This window comes from Megachile rotundata, chromosome 1, assembly GCF_050947335.1.
Source record: "Megachile rotundata isolate GNS110a chromosome 1, iyMegRotu1, whole genome shotgun sequence".
Classification (NCBI taxonomy): domain Eukaryota; kingdom Metazoa; phylum Arthropoda; class Insecta; order Hymenoptera; family Megachilidae; genus Megachile; species Megachile rotundata.
This window is the reverse complement of record NC_134983.1, coordinates 16,479,579-16,506,713: the sequence shown is the minus strand read 5'-3', so window position 1 is coordinate 16,506,713 and position 27,135 is coordinate 16,479,579. Positions and strand designations below refer to the sequence as shown.

The 27,135-nt window shown below is 31.5% G+C and overlaps 4 protein-coding genes across 29 annotated transcripts in view; 1 reads left to right on the top strand and 3 right to left on the bottom strand.

Moving 5' to 3' along the window:
- LOC100877371 (uncharacterized) overlaps window positions 1-14,131 on the bottom strand; it is a 197,961-nt gene extending 183,830 nt beyond the window's left edge. For 3 of the 13 annotated variants that reach the window (XM_076537730.1, XM_076537764.1, XM_076537645.1), the window contains exons 1-2: window positions 11,924-14,131; window positions 8,020-9,058 (exon numbers count right to left, since the gene is read on the bottom strand). Coding sequence is in view for 1 of the 13 variants with exons in the window: in XM_012294316.2 (XP_012149706.2) it covers window positions 8,020-8,048 (29 nt within the window). In the remaining 12 variants the exon portion in view is untranslated. Of the gene's footprint in view, window positions 1-8,019; window positions 9,059-9,929; window positions 10,483-11,738; window positions 11,890-11,923 lie in introns of those variants that run through there. The other 10 variants (XM_076537410.1, XM_076538094.1, XM_076537690.1 and 7 more) reach the window with 7 other exon arrangements.
- Window positions 174-26,239, top strand: Rab14 (RAS oncogene family member Rab14). 2 transcript variants are annotated; one of them, XM_076539323.1, is made up of 8 exons: window positions 174-258; window positions 351-468; window positions 24,428-24,540; window positions 24,795-24,921; window positions 25,000-25,117; window positions 25,272-25,390; window positions 25,461-25,529; window positions 25,616-26,239. In XM_076539323.1, the coding sequence occupies exons 2-8, from the start codon at window positions 449-451 to the stop codon at window positions 25,731-25,733; spliced, it is 684 nt and encodes a 227-aa protein (XP_076395438.1). In that variant the 5' UTR covers window positions 174-258; window positions 351-448; the 3' UTR covers window positions 25,734-26,239. The 2 variants fall into 2 exon arrangements, with proteins under 2 accessions (XP_076395438.1, XP_003707163.1); XM_003707115.3 differs by lacking the exons at window positions 174-258; window positions 351-468 and adding an exon at window positions 23,215-23,614.
- On the bottom strand, window positions 14,464-21,837 carry LOC100877259 (uncharacterized). Of its 13 annotated transcripts, none has more exons than XR_013040505.1 (6): window positions 21,434-21,723; window positions 20,831-20,907; window positions 20,652-20,746; window positions 19,347-19,571; window positions 14,696-14,852; window positions 14,464-14,601 (listed from the first exon to the last, which is right to left on the bottom strand). XR_013040505.1 is itself a non-coding variant. In XM_076539887.1 (5 exons), exons 3-5 carry the CDS (start codon window positions 20,731-20,733, stop codon window positions 14,828-14,830), a joined length of 336 nt encoding a protein of 111 aa, XP_076396002.1. In that variant the 5' UTR covers window positions 20,734-20,746; window positions 20,831-20,907; window positions 21,434-21,723; the 3' UTR covers window positions 14,702-14,827. The 13 variants fall into 13 exon arrangements, 6 of the variants coding, with proteins under 6 accessions (XP_076396002.1, XP_076396152.1, XP_076396192.1 ...); XR_013040488.1 differs by lacking the exon at window positions 21,434-21,723 and adding an exon at window positions 21,730-21,831 and having other exon boundaries at window positions 14,469-14,606; XR_013040483.1 differs by having other exon boundaries at window positions 14,469-14,606.
- On the bottom strand, window positions 17,033-18,388 carry LOC100877142 (uncharacterized). The gene is made up of 2 exons (XM_003707125.3): window positions 17,695-18,388; window positions 17,033-17,558 (listed from the first exon to the last, which is right to left on the bottom strand). The coding sequence occupies exons 1-2, from the start codon at window positions 18,185-18,187 to the stop codon at window positions 17,212-17,214; spliced, it is 840 nt and encodes a 279-aa protein (XP_003707173.3). The 5' UTR covers window positions 18,188-18,388; the 3' UTR covers window positions 17,033-17,211.
- Window positions 26,240-27,135: the final 896 nt, after the last annotated feature.

Genomic DNA, 27,135 nt, shown 5'->3' with positions numbered 1-27,135 from the left:
AACTTTTTAAGCACTTATTAAACTAAATTTAACAAGCGGGGCATCCGTTCAGAAGTTATACGTATATACAATTAAATGTTTTTAATGTATTTTGGAGATTAATTTCAGACTATATTGATTTTTATGTGTAATTCGTTCAATAAACGATATTCGTTTGTCCCTGTTTAAAGGTCACGTGGGTGGCAGCCATATTGGCAGAATGAACATCTCCACACGTGTTTTAACCATTGAATTTGTTCCAAAGAGAAGCAACAATAGGTAAACCTTTTTTAACTTTCAATGTATTTTACATGTTGTCATAAGTTCGATCATCATATATGGGAATAAAAACATTCGAATTATCCCGCCAGAATGACCATCACCCACGTGATCGGCATACAGACAGCCAAATCGCTCGTTAGGTGAATTACGAATAGAAGTCAACATGGCGTCAAAATAATCTCTAAAAATGGACATAACTGCGAAAGGGTGAGTTTCTCGATTCAAAATTTTATTTTATATTTTTGTGTAATCAATTATAATTAATCATTAGTTTTATAGCGAATTTATATAGCTTGTGAGTTTATTAGCTCATTTTTCTCTCTGTCTCTTTCCCAAACTTTTTACACATTATTCGGGATTTCTCCTCGCTATCGCTAGTTTATATCTAACAATCTAACCTTATCGATCGTCACTTCGATTGATTCCTTTAGCGAGACACCGTTTCCGCGTTCCACCGCGCTCCGTTCGAGGAGTTACATCGCCGGATGGAACGCACGATGATCGTGACACGGGCCACGAACAATGACGCGATTAACAATCATTCTATTTTGACTACACGATACTCGATTCGATTTTTCTCCCTTTCCTCGAACAAGTAAAGGTGCGAGGCTCTCAGATTTTGCCGCGCTTTAGTAAGACAGTAACAGTTATTTTATTCATTTCCAAAAGTGTTCCTATATTTAGGGATATTTGAAATAATCTATTTTTAAATGTTGGTCCCTCTTATGTATCTCAAATAATCGTAAAGCATACGATATAAGAATTTGAAGGTTTACAAATTTTTTTTTATCAAAAGAAAATCTTCCTTGCAATTTGGTAATCACCACCAGCATAAAACATATAAGTCACTCATGATATTTTAATAGAGATCATCATGAAAATCATTAAGTATTGCGACCTACGCTTTCGAACATAAACAAGGGTTTACCTGAACTAGTATCCTACAAAAGCATATCCAAATCCCGGATCCTCATCTCGTATCCCATCGTCATATGCTACATGAAACGGTTGCGAGTCGCTGATGAACGAGGCAGATTTAATTACTTCGACCCGTTCATGTAAAGTGTATTCGCCTCCTGCGACGGATACAACGGCGTCGATGATGAATCAGTTATATAGTCGCGAGTTGCACGGACTTTGCACGCCCACGCAACGACGAGGCAAGTTTCTATTTCGCTACATGTGCTTCGCACGCGACACTCCGCGATCACTCCAGCTTTGCATTGGACGAGAGATGTTGACTGAGAAACATTATCTCGGTTGCACATTCTACAGGGTGTAAACCATTTTCTTGGTAATTACTATAGTCTTGATAACCACTATCCCTTATAAGAGAAATGCCAGTTAAAGTAATAGGAATATAGAAATCGAAGCACATAGAAATTTTCAAGTGTACAGATTTGGGGATGTAAATATTTAGAAACACATAAAATGTAAATATGTTTTGATAAACTCTTTGTTACAGATCATCCATCTCTAGCTAATTATAGCACCTGGTAGACAACGTAGAATATAATAATTATATGATTTGGAAATGTCGAAATATAAAAATGTGAGCGAAATATAGAGATCAAATTTAACCCTCTCCAATAGTCATCCATCTGTAACTAATTATAGCACCTGGTAGACAACGTAGAATACAGTAATTCATCCAGAAATCTCTGAATACAAAAATGTGAAAAGATAAATATCAAAGAACACAGAAATCGTGAAATAGAGACATTCAACCGTTTCCAGTTAATTGAAGCACCCTGTATATCTTATGTTTCGCGTGCCTCTACAATTTCCTCGCCGACGATCTGTGGATACGTCTTGTTTTTCGATACGCTATTGCATCTCGTTTAATACACAGAGAATTGATACGTGGGAGACACGCGAGTGCAGGCTGCCTGCCGTGTCATTTATCCTTCGTTCGGCGAGTCTGAAAGCGAGTCAAGGAATTCGTACCGGAGGCTGTTATTTTCAAATATATACTCTATGTTACCCACTGTGGCATAGAAAAGGCTTTCTCTAAGCAAGCACTTATTTACGAGCTAATAAAGCATACATCGTCGACGAACAACAGTCGGTAATTATACGAGCTATAGTTACTCTCGATCATACGTACAGACAACGGCAAATATGTATCTTGTAGGGCGGTTTAGACGGTTGCGAATTTTGTGATGTGGGAATTTGGAAATTTGAGGATTTGGAGATATGGCAATTTGGGGATATGGGGATTTGGGAATTTGGGGATATGGGAATTTGGGGATTTGGGAATTTGGGGATTTCGGGACATGGGAATTTGGGGATATGGTAATTTGGGGATATGGAAATTTGGGGATTTGGAAATTTGGGGATATGGGAATTTGGGGATATGGGAATTTGGGGATATGGGAATTTGGGGATTTGGAATTTGGGGATATGGGAATTTGGGGATATGGGAATTTGGGGATATGGGAATTTGGGGATATGGGAATTTGGGGATTTGGAATTTGGGGATATGGGAATTTGGGGATATGGGAATTTGGGGATTTGGGAATTTGGGGATATGGTAATTTGGGGATATGGTAATTTGGGGATATGGGAATTTGGGGATTTGGAATTTGGTGATATGGGAATTTGGGGATTTGGAAATTTGGGGATATGGGAATTTGGGGATTTAGAAATTTGGGGATATGGGAATTTGGGGATTTGGAAATTTGGGGATATGGGAATTTGGGAATATATGAGAATATGGAAATTTGGTAATTTTGAAATTCTAAAATTTAGAAACTAACAATTTTGAAATTTGAAAACTAGAAAATTCATACATAAGTTTGAGAATACAAAAATGAATAAATTCAAGTATAAAATTACTAAAAATTTCAGGTCCATAAATTTTACCCGCTCAATGAGTGGCATTCGCACGTCCGTGCACCATGCCCCGGTTAGAGCAATTACTCATCGCAGATATAAACGATTAAAAATTGAATATCCGGCAATGCCGATCTACAAACTGGTTCATTCATTGTTTGTTCCAACAAAGAACCAGCTGTTTTGTATTATACTGATAAAATATTTAAAAGAAAATAATGAAAATCGACAAATTAAAAATAAAAACCTGTTCAAATTATAGAAGAATAAATTGAAATTTATAACTTATGTTTATTGTTACGCAAATAATGTGCAGCAATCGACAGTAAATACAAAGCGAAAGAAATGATTATGTATCATTACGCAACTCCTTATCAGAAGTTGTCTAATAGTGTCTAAAAATGTTCCTATCGTTTACTCAGCGCTCTATGTAACAAGCTATCTTTTCCCTAACTAGTATATTTCTCAATAGAAAACGCTCGTGTTGCGTGATTATTCACTTTAGCGTTATTTTTACTATGCAAAACAAGGATAAATGTTTGCATACGCTATGAAACTGGTAATATTAGACGAGTTCGTTTATTTATTCAATGATTCTTGGAAATTGTTCATTAAAATAGAGCAATTATACGATTCAGTTAAACTGCTTGGAATTTCAAATGTTTGAATGAACATTAACCTATTTACAATTCGAATACCTAAACGCGACAAACAGAGTTCATTTGAACTCTAATAGTTATGAAATTATTTTACAATCTGTTATCTTTTGGTTCAAATAAATGGAATTAATTTTTAAATTTATTCAATATGCGTGAGAGAATAAATTGTCTTTTATTTGAATTGTCAAACTTTCCTGAGAAGACATTTTCAAATTTTTGTAATATGAAATTTTTGGATTTGTAAATGTTGTAGTTGGAATACTTTCTTTATTTTTACGTACCAAGCAGATTTCAGTATTTCTGGATATACTATCAGGTTTTAGTATTTCTAAATAAACTAAACTTTCAAGTTTCAATATTTCTGAATAAACTAAACTTTCAAGTTTCAATATTTCTGAATACCCTAACTCTCAAGTTTCAATATTTCTGAATACCCTAACTCTCAAGTTTCAATATTTCTAAATACCCTAACTCTCAAGTTTCAATATTTCTAAATATTCTAACTCTCAAGTTTCAATATTTCTGAATATTCTAACTCTCAAGTTTCAATATTTCTGAATACCCTAACTCTCAAGTTTCAATACTTCTAAATACCCTAACTCTCAAGTTTCAATATTTCTGAATACCCTAACTCTCAAGTTTCAATATTTCTGAATACCCTAACTCTCAAGTTTCAATATTTCTGAATACCCTAACTCTCAAGTTTCAATATTTCTAAATACTCTAACTCTCAAGTTTCAATATTTCTGAATATTCTAACTCTCAAGTTTCAATATTTCTAAATACGCTAACTCTCAAGTTTCAATATTTCTGAATACCCTAACTCTCAAGTTTCAATATTTCTGAATACCCTAACTCTCAAGTTTCAATACTTCTAAATACCCTAACTCTCAAGTTTCAATATTTCTGAATACCCTAACTCTCAAGTTTCAATATTTCTGAATACCCTAACTCTCAAGTTTCAATACTTCTAAATACCCTAACTCTCAAGTTTCAATATTTCCAAATACCCTAACTCTCAAATTTCAATATTTCTAAATACCCTAACTCTCAAATTTCAATATTTTCAAATTCCCCAGCTCCCAAATTTCAACATTCCTAAATCACCTAACCTAACTTAACCTCCAATTTCAAGATATCTAAATCCCCTAACACGAAAATTTAATAATTCCTAAATCCCCTAACTCCTTTCTACATTCCCACATTTCTGCTTACATAAGCATTACTCTTAATGTACAGTACAGTAACGTACTGAGAAGCACTTACAAAACAACCGTCAAAAGACATCATCAATATAATCTAAATATAATCTTAACCCTCCCAGCACAAAGCTTTATTCATCAAAAAATTATTTTTTATCAATCAATAAACTTAAGCAAAATTTGCATGAAATTTTATGTAACCTTGTTACGAAATCGGTTTTATCGTTCAGCTTTTAAACGACTTGAAAAAAGAGGTCTAAACTCCATATATACGAATATTATTCAGTGGATTAATATTTTGTGAGTTGATGTATTTGTCTGAACCTACTGACCTAATTTCGACCACACAATCCGTGAATTTCTTTCACTGGACTGAGTTTTACAAATCTTGCTGCATTTCATAGGAATATTCGTTATTAATATCAAGAGTTAACAAAAATATAAATTATGTTAAAAGAAATTAAATTAAAATTGTGACACAGAAAAAACTTGTAGCTTAACAAGTTGATGTTTTTGCAACTCTACTGAATTTATTACACGAACGCAATTTAAAGCTAGTTATTTAACTTTCTTCGTTCTAATAATTTGCTGTACGTAGTATTTCACTTATAATAGTCGAGTTTAATTTTATTATTTCACTCTTTCAATTTTTCTTCAACCACTCACTGTCAACTACCGTCTCATAGTATTTTTATTACTGCAAACTTTAGTAGTATATCTGTTTCCTTAAAATAAAATAAAATCATGACGACCGAGTTCTAAATTTGACTGGCAGTGTTTTTCCTAAATAAAAAACATGGCCAGAAAATGTAAAACTAGCAGTGAATTAATAACAATTTCATTTCCTTGTCCAACTTTACATAAATTGAAATTCGTATTATTTATCTCACGTAAAAAGAATACACGTAAATAGTAAACAATTCAGAATTAATTACAATTGTACGAAAATCAGCAGAACTTTCTCCAAAATTATAGAGTACGCAACTCGTTTCGTTAGCGAAAGTGTTAATATTGATAGAGCCACGAAGAACAACAGACAAGCGACGAGATAGTTTTAGGCATCGTACCAGAGGGTCCTTCCGAGATACGAAAGGTATCTCAGGTAGGCGAGCCTCGAGATAGGTTCAGTAGAAACTGGAAGAACGTGGATGCAAAAGGTTTCCTTTAAAAAAAAAAGAAAAAACAAGGAAAGAAGAGGAAAAAAAAAGAGTAGCAGGTGTCGGCACAATTCAACCTTTCAAAGGGAAAGAGAGCTCTTAAATTTTTAAACTCAAATATAACGAAGGATGATACACCGTTCCTTTCTTCTTCGCTCGCTCTTCGTGAGAAGATTTTGTGTATTTCTGTGCACGCGAACGGGGACACGGAGAACCTATTCGAAAGATTACACGCGAATATGTTTATGCTGAATATTTTACGAATAATATATTATTCTGCGGGATTCTTGCTCCGAAAACAACTTCTGCGGAATTATATGACGTCACGCGGAAGGTCCTTTTAATGTTGCACGCGGAGGTCTAAATTTGTGAATTTGGGAATTTGGAGAAATTTGTAAATTTGTAAATTTCAAGCATTGGGAATTGGAAATTTCCGAATGTGGAAAATTAAAAATTTCGAAATTTAGAATTTGAAAATTCGGAATTAAAAATATAGAAATTCGAAAATGAGAGATTTGGAAATTTCAAAATTCAAAAATTAGCAATTTGAAAATTACAAATTCGGAAATTTGGAACATCAAAAATCACAAATTCGGAAATTTCGAAATTCAAAAATTACAAATTCGGAAATTTCGAAATTTGAAAATTAACAATTCAAAAGTTCCAATTTCGGAAATTTCGAAATTCGAAAATGAGAAGTTTGGAAATTTCGAAATTCAAAAATTACAAATTCGTAAATTTAGAAATTTGAAAATTAGCAATTCAAAAATTACAAATTCAAAATTTAAAAATTCAAAAATTACAAATTCGGAAAATTCAGAATTTCAAAATCGAAAAATTTACAAATTTTGAAGCTTGAAAATTGAAAAATTCGCGAATGAAATTTACAAACATAAATTTGAAAATCAGAGAATTACATAATCTGACAATTGAAAATTTAGGTTTCTAGAGTCTCGAAAATTTACAAGTTAGGAAACTTGAACCACTTGAGAAATTCGCGGAAATCGTCGTAACGCGACATTACGCTTGAAACAAGCTGACACAAGGTACGAATGACGCAACGAAAATATTATTTGAAATTATTTGTCGATGCACCAGATGTCCAAGAACGAATCAAGATACACAGACCTGGAGATCATCTGGCGCGTTCAATCCTTTCAGGCTGTCCATTAATTTAACGCAAGAAACACGAACCGCCATTTTTATACAGCGATCGAAGTCTTATGTTAGATCTCTTGAATGACCTCAGAAATCTTCCTACCCTCTTTGCAAACTCAATCCAACCAGATATTATTGTGTCGCGAGTGAAACATCACGAATATACTCGTATGTAAATGACCCACAATCGGTGCCGACTACTGTACGCCTAATATAGTAATCTAAAATTGAATTCACCGCATGGCAAAGAGATACTCGAATAACATTGAATAGAATCCGCGATGATTCTGCATCTCGGAGAATTTACAGAATTAGAGCGTGCGGGAAATTTTGAATTAACTTATTAGTCGCGTGTAACGCGTTAACTCGTCATTCCATCGATTAGCTTTTCTGTTCTTCGTATTAAAACAATTTGCGTAAAGGAACACACGGAGAAATTGTTCGTTAAAACACACGAAATTGTTTTGTGAAATTGAAATTATACTGTTCTAAAATTTTAACGCGCCATATCTGTAAATGTTTAAGGCGACAGCAGAACGTGTACAAATTCAGTAATAAATATTTTCACAATTCTTAAAGGCAAATTGTCAGATCCAAAAATCAACGAATTTTTGCTAGAATAGTTTCTCTAAAGAAGTCGAATTTCTTTTTAACCGTTCCAGATTTTTGTGACTAAGATATTGATACGAATCTGTCACGCGTACGAACAATCTTTTGGATTAGAAAAGAAAAAGAATGATTACTCACCCTGCATTTTCAGCGGCAGCAATGGACATGTGCCTCCTCTCATCGAGGATGGCTGTGGTGTTAAACTGCCGAGGGAGATCCGTGGTAATGAGTTAAGAGTCACAGTCGAGTGTTCTCTTTTTTTTTACACCACCACCAACCACCAACCTCTTTCACCACACTGCCGCACCACTAAACAATACGAATATCACCAGCGAACGAACAAACGCACCACTAATTATCACCACCTTCACTTTCCGAATTCGTAAATTCTAATCTCTCTTTCGTTTTTTTATTCTCCGAACAAACTGAACACCACGTCGAATTGGGATAACTCAGTCCGCAAGTTCGCGAGGAAACGAAGAAAGAATATCTCGTTTCATCGCTCGTGTTGATAAAGCAGCAATAAAAGATCAACGAAGACGAATAGTTTCTTTGCCTCCACCGACACTCACGTAAAGAACACGCGTTCTTAATCGCATCGTTCTGTCGTATTTTTCCTCTTCGTTAACCGACATTCGGGGTACTTCCGACGGATATACTCGCGTGTCACCGTGCAGATTCACCACCGCGAAATATTATATCGAAGTACACCTTTGTTTTTTCCCCTCTGTCTCCTCTTGACACTTTAGAACTCTCCTTATCGACCGAGCACCGTCACACCTTCGTTTCCTTTTCGTCCTCGGATATCGAGTTCACTTTTCGACACGCTACTTTCTCGCTCGCTAACGTACAAGATACTCGTGTCTCCTTCTCGTTAACCGTATGCGTAATCTACCGGCGACGAACAGAAACCTCGGGCGTTCCCTGCTTTTTTAGCTTATCGTTGTCATTAAAGAGGAAGCTTGATCTCTGTCTCGTTTTCCAAACTTCCAAATAACTCGTGCAAATATTCAATGACAAGTATCTTCTCCGAAGATACCGAGTTCCTCTTCCAAGCGCCGTAAAATTATTACTTCCTTTAGGAATTGTCTTGTTACAATCAAGTCGTAGAAACTTCTTCCGTCCTCGATCAGCTTCCGTTTCGCCTGATCTTGTGACCTTCGTAATCTTGCCGATCCTAAGTGAAAAAAAGAAACATCTGTTGAGCAAGGTTATATTTTATTGCGCGGTCGAAAAAAATTAAAGCATCTCAGACACTCGAAGCTGGTGGCTATACCTAACCTAAAACGCTCGATTGATTTGTCGCTTTTTAAATGTCGGAAACTTATAACTTTCTGTTTCTTATAACTTTGAGGATATAGTCAAGGAGGTTGTATTTATACACTTTTTTTTAAAGGTTTCGATGTTTTCTGTTACTGTCAGTCAGGTGCTAACTTTATATTTTAAGGCTGTAACTGATAGCTGCAAGCTGTAATATTAAATAATATTGAGATGCGATTTTTACTGCGTTTAATATTTGAACGTCCTTTTCGATATTTCTAAAATTAAATGCTTGTATTATTTAAAATTTGAACTCGCGGATGTTTGAACGGTAGGTCATTCCCTCTCCACAAATCTGACTCAAGCGACCAAATTCTGAGCCAATGCGGTAACCTGTTCACTTAAATAGAATAGTAATGTAGAATAGTAGAATATCAGCATAGTAAAACAGTAGGATAGTACTGTTGTAGAACTGGTAAAAAAATGGAATAATATCAGCTTAATATAATAAAAAATCTGCAGGATAAAATAACTCAATAACAGTGGATTAGAATAATGAAAAATAGTAACCGTCATCTAATAAACTAACCCTTTCATTTTCTCGACAAACTGATTTTTGCATTTTCCAAATAAAATTCAAAACCTAATCCAATGTCAAAAAATGATTTTACTTCATAGGAGCGACATATTTGCCCACCTTCAAGACAAATATTCACCGATTTTAATTTAGTAAAGTATTAAGTATAGAAGAAACCATAACAAAAAGCATGATGATGAATAATACACACTTTAATAATCACTTTTTCACCGATCGGCGTATAGGTGCGACCAAGTTAACCACAATATCTAACACCCACACAACCGTTTCCTTCGACGAAATAATTATCGGCCGAAAACAATAAACAGAATCACTACACGTTAATTCGACGAACAGTTAATCAGTCGAACATTAACTATTTTCCAAACAACGAGTGTTTACTGTTGTATCACGATCTCGCGCATCACATGGCGTCGCACTTGACGACGCACTACTAATACAATGGTCCGTATATGCGCATGTCCACACCCCATTCTGCTTCCGAACATATGTAGACCGAGGCACGTTTAGGCACGTAAGTTGATCGATATTGTCGTCGACGCTTACATTCTCTAACCATGGCCACTACTTTTTCTCTACGATTCAAACGTTCGTCTGACAGTTTGAAGTAAACGCGAAGAAACTACATAGAAACTAACCCATGTGACAAAACAATCCGTTCTAGACGACCGGACAGGAACATCGATAAATGCTCTAGGACAAGCCCATCGATCAGAAATTAACTGACGTTAAAACAATAATCTTGTTCACTTTTTTATATTATTTCCAAGGAAAATTAAATTATCTTGATTAATTTTCAAAATATTTAGTACTTTATTTTTACGAGTGTACATTTTTATTAAAGCGTCTTAAAAATGATTGTTTTGTTTAAAATAAAAGTGAAGACCCTTCTGCTGTGAAACAAACGATTGAAATTTTATAAGAACACTTTTGGAGGTGTAATTTTAGAAATATCGAATTTATGAAATTGCATTAAAAACGGTTCATGGAAAAAAGAAATCGATGAAACATATTTAGAAGAGCCAATGGAAATGAATATGAAGAAACAAAAGTGATTAACTCGTCCACTGTAAACATCGCATCACACTCAATATTAATAAAATTAATATCGACGATAATATTAGCATTATGCGTAGGTTATCGCGTTAGCTATGAACGTCGCTAATTCGCGTCACACTCGATTAATATTAATACCTCTTATACTTATTGTTTTCTATATCAATATTGATAATATTCACCAAATGGAACACAAATTCGCAGTGAAATTAATCCCTTGTTACTGCAAATATGTTGCATAAAATAATATTCTAAAAACACTTGTTAACACGATTCAGATAATTTTCATTATCAATGAAATTATCAGAAACATTGTCTTATCTTTCGTAATTACAATTTTGTTTGTCACTTTAAAACTTTCACTTTTATAGCAAAATATTATTAGCTTGAGAGTATTTAAAAATATTTTCCCTTTTAAAATTTAAAAAATCGACGACCTAGGTATAATATCATTGATAACATTTTACTGTTATTTGTAATATTGATATTAATAATAATAACAGAGTATGGCACGAACATGTTGAACCACCGAAATTTTAACAATCGAAAAATGTCGACTTTTGTGATCCCCTTTTCCCAGTCCTTGATACAAATTCCGGTTTCGAATGTTACGAGTTCTTTGTGGTTAGTACAAGTGCACAATGTGCATTTCATTCCCTCCCCATCTCCTTTTTTTAAAAACCTTTTAACTCTATGGCAACAGCGGTTAATCAACGAAACCTGCAAACTCCGTTTTCATACATCGCTTTTTGCGCGTCAATTTTTTATAAAGATAATTGCAGCGAGTACGTACTTTATTCCTTTCTGTAATTTACAAATAATTCTTTGTGGATTTTACTTTTTTAAGACTGACTATCAAATTTGTTTTTCTTTTAAGTAGCAAACTAATTGTTTTACTGATAAGTTCTGTTTTGAAAGTCAAAAAAAAAACAAATCAGAATACTTTTTCCTGAAACACTCGTTAAAGTTTTATTTTTGAACCAAATATGTATTCAAATACGTCACTTTATACACAATTCTTTCTGCCTTGTTATTAATAATATAAACAGAGTATAACACGTTCCGTGGCGTTCGCGGCGAACGAACGGGTGATTAATCGAAAGTTTCTGTGGCGTAATTGAAAATTACCTTTACCGATGGTTTTCGATATCACCGAGAGGAAATGTTTCATCTCACTTCGAGTAGAAAGCTTGTCGTGAAGCGCAACCGAAAGCGCGAGGAAATATGCGCGCGCCAGACACGGCGCGTACAGCGAAGCGCGACGAACTTGACTCTCAAAGCAGTGGACCGTCCGACAAGTTAATAAAAACGGAACATGGCAGAGACCCCACTTTCTTATTATCGCATGAACAAGGTACACCCGCGACCGTGTCACGCGTATACACTTCTATCTTCACGATAAAAAATTCACGTAACGGCAAGTAAACGCGTTAACGATAAGCACAAAATTCTTACACTCAACTGACCAACTCGATCGGGATAAAACTCGTTCTCGTCCATCGGAGTTCGTTCCAGTTCAGGCTTCGTTCGCTTCTTCGACGATTTCACTGATCTCGAACCAACAGAAACCCGCGAAGAATTTTTTTTATCACTCGTTATCCGCGAGTAACTTTTTTTCGTTTTGCCTCTTCCGTTTACTCCCTACCGAACGTTTTCTTCCACTCTGAGAGTTCACGCAGGTTCCGAGCACAGCTTTCCGTAGAAAAACACAACGGGGCGCCACGAGATGTGGATACTTCTCTCTCGCTCTTTCCCTCCTCTCTTCTTTATTCTATTTCATAGCCTTGTCTTGCACGTGTCGAAAACACGAAATCCTTTACGGAGAGACACAAAAACACGGGGTTCGAGAAAAATCGATTGCCGAATATCTCGATCAAAGTAACGTCGAAGCTCAGAGTCTTTTCTTCCACTGATAATTATCCATGTACAATGTTTTATGACGAAAGACTCACTGATCACGTACAGATGTATGTGTAAGTATGAAATGTCCTCCGTGTGTACGTCTTACACCTCACCTCTTTTCTCTAATACCGTTTTCTTGCTACGTAACATATATATATGCGTGTATATACATGTATCTTCTTTTCTTTCTTATCTCTCCGTTTCCGTTCTTTCTCCTCTGTCTTTCGCGATCTCACTGTTTCTTCCCTCTCCTTCGTTCTCTATCACTTTGGCCGTGTGCACAGCCCTATACGTGTTCGTACGTAGTATACTGCGTGCAGGCTGCGTAGACCATCCGTGTATACGGATACGAGTGGCAGGCGCGCGCGCGCCTGTGTTTGTGTTCGTGTGTGCACTTGATTAGCCGTGTGACGTCAGGGCACGGTTACATCGCTTGCGATTGTCACTCAAATCCGACGGGTAAAACCGCACAAAAATCCAGGCGGGAAAGGTGGTCGAAGACACGCGGACGAACCTTGGGCCGCGAAACGACGGACGATCCGTCGTACAACGGTTAAAGGCGGCGGCGAGCCTTCGCGCAAACCACCCGCGGTATTCGTGAAACGACTGACTCCATGCAACGATTGCAGCCGTACAGAAGACGGGAGGTGTTCCGCTAGGTGGCACCACCGTGTATCACAAGGGGCTCCGGCGGCCGTACTGCGCTTCACGTACCGCAACTCATCGAGTACTGTCGAACCTCGACGATAACTACCGAATCATTCCGAATGTGTACGACCACGCACGAACGATTCAATATCAAGTGCACGACCCTCTCTGTTCCGACGAGCACATGGAAGGAAATACGAATGACGATGAGTGTTCGTCGACGTTATTTGCACATTTATTCTTTTAGTATTTCGTCCAGTAGTAATTTACATTCTTCCTTACTATTATTATTTGTTCTTCTCACCTTTTTGCATAGAACGTTATGTAAAACAATCTGATATGAGACATCTAAAACAAAATTCTTATACGCATCTCGGGTAATCAATATGTATTGTCAATATTATTGAGGGTACTGGCAAGGTGGATTGATGAAAACCGAAGTATTTTAATTATTTTCTTCTTTAAAGCTGGCTATATGGCAGGCAAAACCTATTGGAAATAACTATTGACAGTTCATCTAGACCTAGTAGTATTTGCAAATTTATTCTTCATGTTTTATTGAAAATATTTCTTTGAAATACAATCATTAATTGAAATAATCATTTTTCAAAAAATTTTACAAGTAATCATGGTACAATCATAATATAATACTTACAATAATTATTCTCATTTATTGTAGCATATTATTAGCTCTTTTTCTACTAATTTTAAGATGTTCGAATTTTAAAATATATTCATGTTATTAAACTTAAAAAAAAATATAAAATTTTAAACTCAGAAATCTTAGCAAACTTAAATTTTTTTTATTAATTATCTTTATTCGTACAAGCTAATATAAATGGTAAAATTTCGGGACATTTTTCCTTTACTAATAGTTGTATGCTCTGTTCGTTGTTATTATGCAATGTTAAATCGGTACACGGTATCAGAAGCTTACAAACAGGTATAGAACATCCCATAAGCGCTTTATGTAAAGCAGTACAACCATCGGCATCTTTTAAATTAGGATCTGCACCCGACTTTAATAAAAGTTCAACAATATTAACATGACCTTGCATTGCTGCTCTATGTAAAGGCGTAGCGCGTCCACAACGCGTTTGTGCATTCACCGCTGCACCGTTTTCTAACAAAGTTTTACAGATTTCATAATGTCCGTTCCGAGCTGCATAATGTAACGCTGTGTACCCAGCAGAATCTTCCACGTTAACAGGTGTACCTTTTCTGAGCAACGCTTCAACGCGATCCAGATCATTATACTGTGCTGAAAATAACGCGATTTTATTCAATGATAATTTCAGAACAAAAAGAATTCAGACATATACAAATAATAAATAATTGAAGTTTGTTTACCTGCATACCATATACCACGTTCAAATTCCATTTCCATAAGTGACTGACGAACATCGAAATTATTATTTGAACTGCAGCATGCATAATGATCGTTACAACCATGATTGTGCTCCATGCTGATCGCACGTGTAACTATAAATGCTTGAAGAATCCTCGTCTACCTATTATTTTAATGAATCATAATAGACGTTATACTTAAATATGTTTTGTGGCGCATATAAATATTAATTATACTGTTATTGTAGTCATAAATGAAAATGTACAAATATTTTTAAATCGTTATAAGTTATATATTTCATAAGAAATTCACAGTATAATATGCAAAAGTGTATTTTGTATACACAAAATAAACGTATATAATTTTACAATTTGTATGAACACCGATTTTCTATATGCAAATAAGGCCGTCATACGTACAAATGGCCTTTGCAGGGCATTACTATTATTATTATATTTCGATTGTTTTACATTAAGTAGAACATTTCAATAATCGCTGCACTATCTACTTCGTACTAAAGCACGATGTTGCGCTAATAAGCATTTTCTTTATAATTAATGTAGTAAATGGTAATCGCAATAGAAACATTTGTTTCACATTGCATAAAGTTAACAATAGTTTTGATTCTGCACATTTTATATATCACCATAAAAACTATAAATAGATGGTAACAAAAATATAACTTGTAATACAATTTGATCCAAAACATTGTTTACACATGAAATGTCGGAATAAAAGACAAAAATAATGTGATGTATCTTTTTCTCCCAAATGGTTGCTGATTCTAATTCTGTATGGAGTAAATGTATCTATTAAAAATATAAGTTATTTTGAGAAATATCTCACATCTCATAATTCTATGTATACAATCTAGCCACCTAGTAATTGCTTTTTATGCGATTTTACGATACGGTACAAAGTAATAAGTGTAACATAGTATCTTTGATCAGGGAACATGTAGAAAATTTGGAAAATTGTACCCGTACAGTCTTATTAGTGTCGTAACGTTGATTATATGTATACGTGTAGAAAATAACAATTAATGAAAAACTTAGTACTTTCCTAGTTATTCTGAAAATCGCAAGAAAAAACAATTTATTTTAAATATAAAATAATATATGATCATAACTCTAATCTATTAAATACTTTTTACGAATTTTACACACCAAAATGGTAAAATTCATTATTGGAAATTTACTTATATTAATCCGACCAATAAAAAATGTGCATTGATAAAGGAAGTTAAAAAATACTCATCAAGATTCGGTAACAAAATTTAACACACTCATTTGTGTGTTCCTGCACAAAAACTTCATATATATGTATATATATATGTAGTTAAATAATATAATACTTTGTTCGTATTGAACGTATGTGTTTATAAGAATGTGTGTGTTTTACTTCTTAATTTTAGACCTGAAAAGAACTATTGACTTTATAATTCCCTCTGCAGCGTCCAAAGTATTTCAGCCTCTCCTGTGCTACAGATAACTCTATATCCTAATTCTGCCAGGGCGTTAATGATGGCAAATGGTGGACCTGTAATAAATGTTTTCTATGAATTATATTCAAATTATATTAAGACGTTAATAGTGCTTGAACTTTTCTCATAATACGAAAATTGAATAACGTAAAATATGTAATAATATAATATACAAAAAGTACAGAGTAATAAAAAATTGAGAATGGAAACCTTTAATCATAACGCCGTTGACCACGTCTGATCCAGAGTTTGGAAAACGTTTGGAGAGAGCCGAAATTTCATCCGAATTCAAACCAAAAACAACGCAATCATTTGCAAATGGAGAAGCTTTTACACCAACGTAATAGTAATTTTCATCACTTATTACGTTGGCTAATTTTCCGATCGCTGCATTCGCTGATTGCGTCATTGTTGAGTTAAAAGGACTGTTAAACTTCGTTGCCTTTCACTGTTAAAACAAAAAACATATATCCAATGCACATATTGTCATAAAAAAATATAAAATCATCTTTCTGAAAAATTAACATTTGCAAATTTCCTGTATACTATATTAGGAAAAAGAAAAAGTTATTATACATGTATGTAAACAATATAAAAATATTTAATGACAATTTCTAAAGTAATAATATAGTAAACTATCATTTGGAATATCTTTTATTACGAACTTTAATTATAAAAATAATAAAAAATATGTATTGGATGTCAAAAGTAAATTCGTATTAACATATTTATGTAAACTTGAAATTAGTTTTAAATTCTGCTTCTAATATGAAACTTAGACTTATATGTACTACATAATCTGATATCTAAAATAATAAGTTTACCTAACAGCATAGTGTAACATATTTTCATGTACTTTAGTTGCTTTTCATGTAAATTAAAAGTACTTTAAATAATTCGTATGTTTTCTTACATTCTTTTTTCACATACTTGTGTATTTTTGTAAAATTAAACATAATCCAAAATACAAAAATTGTCTACTTTTTAAACATATTAAAGTATTACTTAACAGTAGACAAAAGTCACTATTTAAAATTACATAGTGTGTGGAACAGTTTGAGTTCTACTTTGTTCAATTAATTGCCTTTCTCGTTCCTCTTTAAGTTGCATCATACGAGTTTCATGTGCCCAACGAACTTCAGTCTGAACTTTATCTCTTTCATACTCCCACTGAAATCTTTCTAACTCCAATGTTTTACGTCGTACTTCTAGTTCTGCTGCTCTTCTTAAAGCTCGTCTTTCTAATAACTGTTCTTGACATATTTTACTTTGGAAAGGTGAACAATCAAATGTTTGCATAGAGGAAATTGGCCACTGTGATATTCTTCTGGGATTATATGACTTTCTTTGATGAACTGAATTTGTCCGATCTTGAGATCCAGCTATATAAAATGTTTAAAAACACTCAGAATTTCATTGCAAATATACCGTATGTAATAGTTCTATTCATTTTAGTATTAGCCTAAGAATAAGTTTATTGAAAATTAGCTATTTCTTAACTAATATTTTTCAAATTACCAGATGTAACAATTCCTGTATCATTTTGACTTGACTCCCAATTTTTGCTGACTGAACTTGTATCTGTATCATTATTTTCAGGTGCATTATCTCTATTTACCCAATCTTGTTCATTATTTTGCATAACCAAATTCATATTTTCTTGCATTGTATTAGTTGACTGAATTGAGTAAGTTTGATTTCTACAATTCCAATCATCTAAATCTTCTAATTCTGTATCAGTCATGTTTTGATCTAATGAAGATTCTTGTTGTGGCCATTGATTATTGCTTTTATTAACACTGTTATTATTTTTATATTTCTTGTTATGTGCTACTTGTATAAACTGTTGTTTAACATCTTCAGGACATTTTGAACATCTTCCCATATGTCGTTCCATGCGTGTTGCATTTTGAATATACGATTGATCACAAAACTTGCAAAATGCAATTACTTGAGATCCTGCCATCTTTTTGTTATAATAATTCCACACTATTCCCCGTTTCTTTACCATGGTATACTTTTATAATTTTACAGTACTTCTTTTTTTTTTATGATAAAAATATGACTTTCAATAACATACAATATATACAATTGTTTTCTTTGCACAGAACCAATAAAATATTTGTGTAACTTTATGAACATAAGATTTAACAAAATTTTAAAATCAGTTACAATTATAATAGATTATTAGCGCAACATCAAAATTATAAAACAAGATACTTGTAGATATTACGTATCTCAATATTTACTCATTAATAAAGAAATAAGTTGAACTTCATAAATTGAAAATGTGATGTTCTCTTTTAACACAATTAAATTAAATTTTTCAAAGAAAATTGTAATCGTTAATTTTATTTTATAATTGAACGTTCACGTTGCATACAATGAAGATCGATAAAAGTTTATAATGTCAATAAAAACGATTAATGTTAACTTATATAATAATGGAAGTCGAATGTAAATGTTACGTCCAATAATGAATAATTCGCACTACTATTTGATAAAGTATTGGTTAATTTGGTTAAGTAAACAGAATAGTTGATGCCACGTCTGTATTCAAATTAAAGCGTCAATCACTACAAACATAACCTTTGTAAAACTACATTCATAATGTTTTTATAAAAGTAATAAAAATAACAAATACTTCAAATTCTCTAATAATTCGTCACAAATTACGTTTCACATTCAAATTTTACATACTGTAATAGAATAAGTCTCAACTGTGACATGAAATTGCATATAACACCTGTTCACATATGCGATATAATATGCATACTAAACATCAAGATAAACACATTACTATGTGCAGAAAGTGCTAATGAAAAAAAAGTACTGAAACAAATAAACAAATCAATAAATTAATGGTAATGCGTTTAATTATGTTTTAGGAGAATAAAAATTCTTTTTATATCGTGAATAAAAAATATAAATAATAATAAATTTTTTATCCAAAAAACATTCTCTAAATATATATATATTAAAAATTTGTATTTTTACATACATATTTAATAACTTTCTTTCCCCCTATGTTGAATATGACCTTCAGTTAGCACGAAATTTTATCGAATTTATAACTTACGTATATAAAATAAAAAAATAGACGCAATATTGATTTTTTTTATTACAAGGCCATTTATTTAAAATAATGGTTAATTGATATCATATCATACCTGCCTTAAGAACAGGTTCAGGTTCAGGTTCAGAAAAATCTTTTCTCATAGTCCACATATACTCATTATAATCTTGTTTAACACCGGTACTTGAAGATGCCACAACTTTGTAACCAAGAACCTCTAAAGCAGTTAATATTACACAAGGATGTTGCATATATACTATTGTCGAATCATCACAATATCCCCCAGAAGCAAAACGACTTAGTTGTTCTATCTCTGATGCTACAACACAAATGAATAAGATTACACATTTCTACACCTCATTTCAGGATTTATTTATGTTATATTACGAAATAACAATAATTGTAAAAATCTCACATTTTTACTGAAAATATTATACCCTCTTTCAATTGTAACGTGCGCGATAATGTTTATCGCTTTATCACGATGATGAGTTAGTCGAGATATCGTATTAGTTGAATTTACGAAACATCAATTATATTGCAACTCAGACAAAGCAGTACACGAACAAAATTTTTTTGCTATAAAATTAATAAATTAAAAACTTTTAATTTATATTAATTATTAATTGAAAAACAATAGATCTATATTTACATACTGTAATACAAACTAAACACTATTTCTGTGCTATAGTATATATTATTTTTATAATCAATTATTTTTTCGTTTTACGAATTTCTAATAAAGGTACAAATATGATTCAGAAGAATTAACACGCATTAATTGAAATAATGACATACATTTTAAAATTCATATTTTAAGAATATTTATTATACAGTGGATCTTTCAACATGTATTTAAATAGTATTACTAGCAATAGTCAAAACTTCACATTATAATAACACAGCTGGGATATTAAATTATATAGACAAAAAATATCTTTATTAAATTATTCTGTGTAAGAAACAATATCTATTCAATGTGCATTCCTTATATAAATATTTTTATAGAAACATAAGAACAGGTGTAAGTGAATAAAGTAAATAATACTTAACTATAATGCAAATGAAGCTGGAATGCATATGTTTATAAAAATTTACACATTAATTTTTTTAACTATAAGAGTATAAATGCTCAGAAAAATACAATTCTGTTCTAGTTTTTGAAAATTAATTTTACTTTATATAATCATCTATATATGAAGTAATATAAAATTAATGCATGTAAATTTAAATACAAATTATAATTAAATGTGTTAACATTAATGTTTAACAAGATTTTATATAATGCGTGGTATGTAATATAAAAAGCATAAGCTTTAGAAAAATTATGATTGTAGCATACAGTTGGCAATATAAAATAAATATTAGTAAACACTTAAGCTGTCAAAAGAAACTATACCTTTAAGACCTGATACTAAAACCCTCCATGGATATTTATTACCATACGAAGCAAGATTACCACGTACCAAAATGTATGGCATCTGTGATATTATGCTAAAACAAATTTTATTATGAATCATATATACATATATATAGAATAACGACAAAAGTATTTAATTTCACTTATGTCAAACTTACATAATACAATATTTAATGTCTATTTAAATATAGTTATTTACAATAACACAGGTAAACTTCCTATTCAATCTTAACTCCTAGAAATGAATTTATTTAGCAGATTAAATAACATAGTTTGATTTAATATATAAAACGTAAATCGTTTGATTATTCAACATTTGGAAACGAATATCAGCTCTAACCTATAAATGCAGGTATGAGGGTTATGTACAGCGAAATCATACACAAAATTGTTAACGTTAACAGTTTTTATATTTTTAATTGAACAATAAGAATTACTACTTTTATAGGAATATTATATAGACTATATCATTGTATATTTGTACGTATAATTTTCTTAATAAGATGAAACTTCAATCATATTTTATCATAACATCATGTATTTGTAATAAATATTTTTTGAAATTAAGAACAAGTGTTGTTCAAAATGTGAAATTTTTAAAATAAATTAAAAAATGTTAAAAGTATACAAATATTTAAATATTTTCAATGAAGTAGAAAATTTTATAAATTATATTACCGGAATTAGCACTAATTAGCTTCTTTTTTAGGATTAATTCATGTTATTAACTTTGGTTAATTGTTATGTACATGTACACTCACCTGTTAACATATACAGAATTCAATTTTCTGACCCAAGTCGTAATAAAAAATTGTACTATATTTTAGCGATGATTTATAGAAACCATGTAATAAGTAAATTAAATTACTACACTAAGTACTACAAAAACTTTTAAATCTAAAAAAGGCGTTGTATGTGTTATTGTTAAAGATAAACTTCAACCAAAAAAGAACAGGTACATAATCACATATACAAAAGTTACGAAAGTGCGCATATTCCAAATACAACTACATTGAAGCATATGCATATTATTCGTTCCATGTCAGATCATACTTACTTCGTGCAACGTAGCTAACTTTAATTGTCTTTCAACTATTTACTGTTTCCCCACTACCGTATGCATTCCTGTTTACCATTTATGTATACGGTGGGAAAAATACTGGAATAGTGCAAACGTACAATTCTGATTAAAAAAATTTTCCAAAATTTGCGAATTTGGAACTGCGAAAATTAAGAAGTTTGAAATTTAAGAATTACAATATTTCTTAATTTGAAAACTTTTAGAATGTTACAAACAAGGAAGTCAAAATTACATTCTACAATGATTGGGTAATGTGAAATTGTTGCATAAAAAGTATATAAACATTTTCAATAATAGTGATGTAATGTTTTATTGCATGGAGATATGATAACTTTAAATTGTCTTCATATCTGTATATTTGGAAATGTGCGGAATTATGTATATTTTATTCAACGAAAGATCACACCTTCGCGCATCTTTGTTTAGTACGCTTGCTCCTATTTGAAGCTACCTATCTTCCATATCTACCTATCTACCTTATCTACCTATCTACCTATCTATCTATCTATTTATTATTAACCCGTTAATTATAGACATATTGAGCAAAAGTACTTGAATAGAGAAAAAGACTGACGATAATAAAGTATAGAAACATTATTAGGTATATACGCTTGGTAACATAAACATCAGAAACATACATGTGCATTATAAAGTATGATCAAATCAATTAAAAGTAAGCTCCAAATGAATGAAAACTTGTGTGACGAATATAGTTTCTCATAGAGCAGATGTATACAATTTTTCATTCAACGAGAAAATGAACTCAATTTGCGCAGGTTGATAAACTAGGGAGATTTCTAATTATGAGTATGATGCCTTTCTACAATATGATTCCACCTTCATGGTCTTACACACGGTGGGACAAAATAAAAAACCAGCAGAAATTGATGATACGGAAATAAAAAGGATATAATAAAATAAATACACTGGGTATATAGTTTCGGCGTCGCGGTTGTCATAAGAGTGTACGCGTGTCGTCATAGATTATAAATTATATTAAGACATGTCTTTATTAACATGCGCTGAAAGAACGCAAACTCGTCGTTTAGGAATTTCATTCTCTCGTGAAACGGAGAGTAAATTGGAAATGTAACCTGTGAAATTAAAATATAAGTTGTAGGACAATTAAAATACCATTTTAAAAACTGCTTATATATTTTTACATCAAGTTTTTTATTCAATGTAATAGATAAATTAAAATAAAAAAGGAAACCAATCAAAACATTAACTTCAGTAGAATTTGATTACCATTGGTTTATGTGACTGTAACAGATTGATTAAACAGGAAAGTAGTTGGTGATAAGCGCTACTATAAATACAACTATAACGTATCACATGCTTTTTAAAAAAAACAATGATTTTTAAAAACCATCTCGAAAGATAAAGAATCGTTTAATTGAAAAATTATGTAACTCTGAAATATATTCTAAATTATATAGTGCATGTACAAAAAATTCTGACCAAATGATACTCATCCATATTCGTCTTTCTATGGACGTACATACGAAGTTATCCATTGAAAAAGGTTGCATTTACGGCCAACGGGTTTATTCTTAGTTATAGGAGTAGTTAAATTGTATTATTAAAATTAAATTTCTCATATACGAATATGAATCATTGAATAGAACAAATAAAAAATCAGTGACAGGTGGTTTGACGTTTATTCGCCGCCATCGTTATTAGCGACAGTGATCTGCCATATTGCGCGTGATATAAAGAATTGTAATACACTTACGTTATTACGGTTATTATATGTGCATTCAATACGTTCATTTATTGTTTATGTAGTAACAATAATTGTAAGCAATTGCCACAATTGAATTTGTGAAAAAAACACTTCCTGATAGTGTGCTATAAGACGGTGAGTAGACGGTGCATTGTTGACATCAGAAACTTTTTTTAAGAAGTAGTTGTCATCAGAAGATTATGTTCTAAACCTTTATATTTACCAATTTTTGTTATATATCCTTGTATGATAACTTCGAATTATTGTAACACTTTTAAATGACAGTAACATAATTGTTATTTAAGTGATTGTTGTTTTATTATACATGTTTTGTTGAAAAAGTACTTAAATGAAAATATCAATATCTTTTTGAATACTTTGTTTGATTTTATACTTGTATGTATATTTTTGTAAAGCACAGTGAATTGTATGAACTGCAGCTAATATATGCAACTTGCAAATAAATTTGTTTATCCAATATATGAAATAACTTCCGCATCTAAAATGTCAGTTTTAATCAAATCTTTTGAGAAACATATTAATGAGGAATGATTTTGTTATTACCTAAATATTGTTTAAGCTTGTTTATAAATTATTAAATCACACTTGAGTCATGATATTATAAAATATACCTTTATATAACAGTCATGAATTGTAGTTTTAACATACCTTACATTATTTGTACATTAATTTTGTATTTCTTTGATACATTAAATAAATGGAGATATGTAGAAATTTTATTATGAACATTACCATATGTTGATCATAAGACCCAGAATGTCTTTGTAAATACACATTTTTATAAAGTATTTTGTGTCATTAAATATTTTTAAGTACTATCTGAATTTACAAATTCCAAATAATTCATTTTATTTATTTATGTGTACCATATTGTTTTCATATTTTTTGAAGAATGTAATATTTTATGATTTATCTATTTACTTACAGAAACAAAATGTCAACTGGACCGTATAATTACTCTTATATCTTTAAGTACATTATTATAGGAGATATGGGTGTAGGGAAATCATGTTTACTGCATCAGTTTACAGAAAAAAAATGTAAGTTGCTATGTTGAATTGTTAAACATATTTCAATACTATGTACTTATAAATGAAGTATATAAAAATAATTAAATTTCTAAATAAATTAAACCCGCATTAATATTTTTATGCTATTGTTATTTTTAAATAAAAAATGGACTTGTTTCATTTTAATAACTTTGTTAAAACTAAAGAAATCACTTTGTTGCTGATACATTGTTTTATGTAAGTTTCTATCCTAAAGTAGTATATAAACTTGTACTGCATTCTAGTTATGGCAGATTGCCCACATACTATTGGTGTTGAGTTTGGAACAAGAATCATTGAAGTGGCAGGCCAAAAAATAAAATTACAAATTTGGGACACTGCAGGGCAGGAACGTTTCAGAGCAGTTACAAGGTATAGATATTTCTGTTAATATTAAATAGTAATATTCAAATAAGTAGTATATTACATATATTTCTGTATGCATTACAGATCTTATTATCGAGGAGCAGCTGGAGCATTAATGGTCTATGATATTACTCGTCGTTCAACTTATAATCATCTTAGCAGCTGGCTTACAGATACAAGGAATTTAACAAATCCAAGCACTGTATGCAAAATATATTTTACCTAATGGTATTTACGTCTGTAAAGTGTAACTACATTGATGCTGAACTGTTGAATGATGTATTTCTTCTATATTATAAATAACAATTCATTTATATCATGTAAATAATAATAGGCTTTATGTATTGTATTTACAGGTTATATTTTTAATTGGTAACAAAAGTGACTTGGAAGGTCAACGAGATGTTACCTATGAAGAAGCAAAGCAATTTGCTGATGAAAATGGTCTTATGTTTGTAGAAGCTAGTGCAAAAACGTAAGTTAATAACAGGGTAATTGAATGGAATACCGGAGTTTAATATTTAAATGTAATCTTTGGTTATCAGAGGACATAATGTAGAGGAAGCTTTTCTGGAAACAGCAAAAAAAATATTCCAGAGCATACAAGATGGCCGGTTAGTAGAACACATTCTTCTTATTTGACATATAGAAGAAAACAATTTCATTAGAAACTTTAATTTTGTAATCTATTTATTTGCAGTTTGGATTTAAATGCAGCAGAATCTGGAGTTCAACACAATCCCAGTCAACAAGGTCGTACCAATCTTCAAGGAGTATCTAATGAACAACAGGGCGGGAAAGATTCTTGCTCCTGTTAGGTCTTTATTTGTTTGTATATAGAAACATGAATTCCTCGGTACTATTAATGCATATATGATTTATACTAAGTATAGCAAGCAAATAGTCTCCTGTCTTTATCCCTTTACCTTTGATAAGTCAAATCTACTTAATAAAAGTTATCGACTTTTTTTAGAATTAATTTGCAAAGAATAAGATGCGAATACATGATTCAGTATAAATATATACATACAAATTATACTGATGGTAATCATTCAATATTGGCATTGTGATTGATATTTTAATGTTAAAGCTTTTTTATGATTATTGTCATTCGAATATATTTTCCATAAGTCGTATATTCTGTTGCGTAAGAATATTAAATATTAGACAATATGTTATATTCACAAATCTTATAGTACACATGTACAAGGTGCATTGCACGAGATATACTTAATCACATGAAAATATGATAAATGTGAATGTGACACAGTTAAGTAAGATATGTATTTACTATTGTAAATTAAATTCGTGGAACAAGATTGAACATATTTGTTCGCGTTTGTTATCTAATTTGCAATTTGAAAGTTAATGTACTATAAGGTTAAACGCAAAAGATTGTTAGTGACTCAAATTTCTCGACAAAACGAAAAAACAAACAAAACTGTCATAAAATGACAATGAAACAATATTGAGATCAGTTCTGTGATTTCAAACTATAACTTCATTACCATACCACGCGGGATATGAAAATTAGTAAATTCTAGATTTTATGTCATGCTCGAAAATTATTTTAGTTTTCATTATAATTACTCACTTGATAGTGTTCTTATTTTGGTAAAGACAGAATTTAATGCATTGTTATTGTTGCTATTATGCCGAAAATGTTTTAAATTGTCAATTCTTTTAATAAGACGTATAATTAAACATAATATATTATGTTAACCGATATTACTAAGCAGAAGTATTATACCGATTTGTATAGTTAAACATCATACAATATTATTTGCTTTTCATGTTTAATATTACAAAGAAACTTAAGACACTTGTAAAATTTGTTATTATTTCTACATACATAGTTAATATTTGTTTTCTCGGCAGTAATCTCAATTTATTTTATAGATGTTTTATATGTTACTGATAACGGCAATTTAATTAAAAGTGAACTGATCATAATTTATTTATCGAGCAGTGTATTATTTTCGATTTCATGAAACTGAAATCTTATTCAGTGTACTGTAAAAATATTTTGCATTTACTTTAGGAGTGCAAAAAATTACTTCAGTTAAATTTGACCAAAGCTTTTAAGATTGTTTAAAAGTAATTGTTGTCTTATTATATATGTATCATAAAGTCTATATAAATAAAATTCAAACCACTGAAAAGCAATTTAATGTGTAAAATGAAAAAGAAGCAAATTTTTCGATTTAGTATATTCAAATT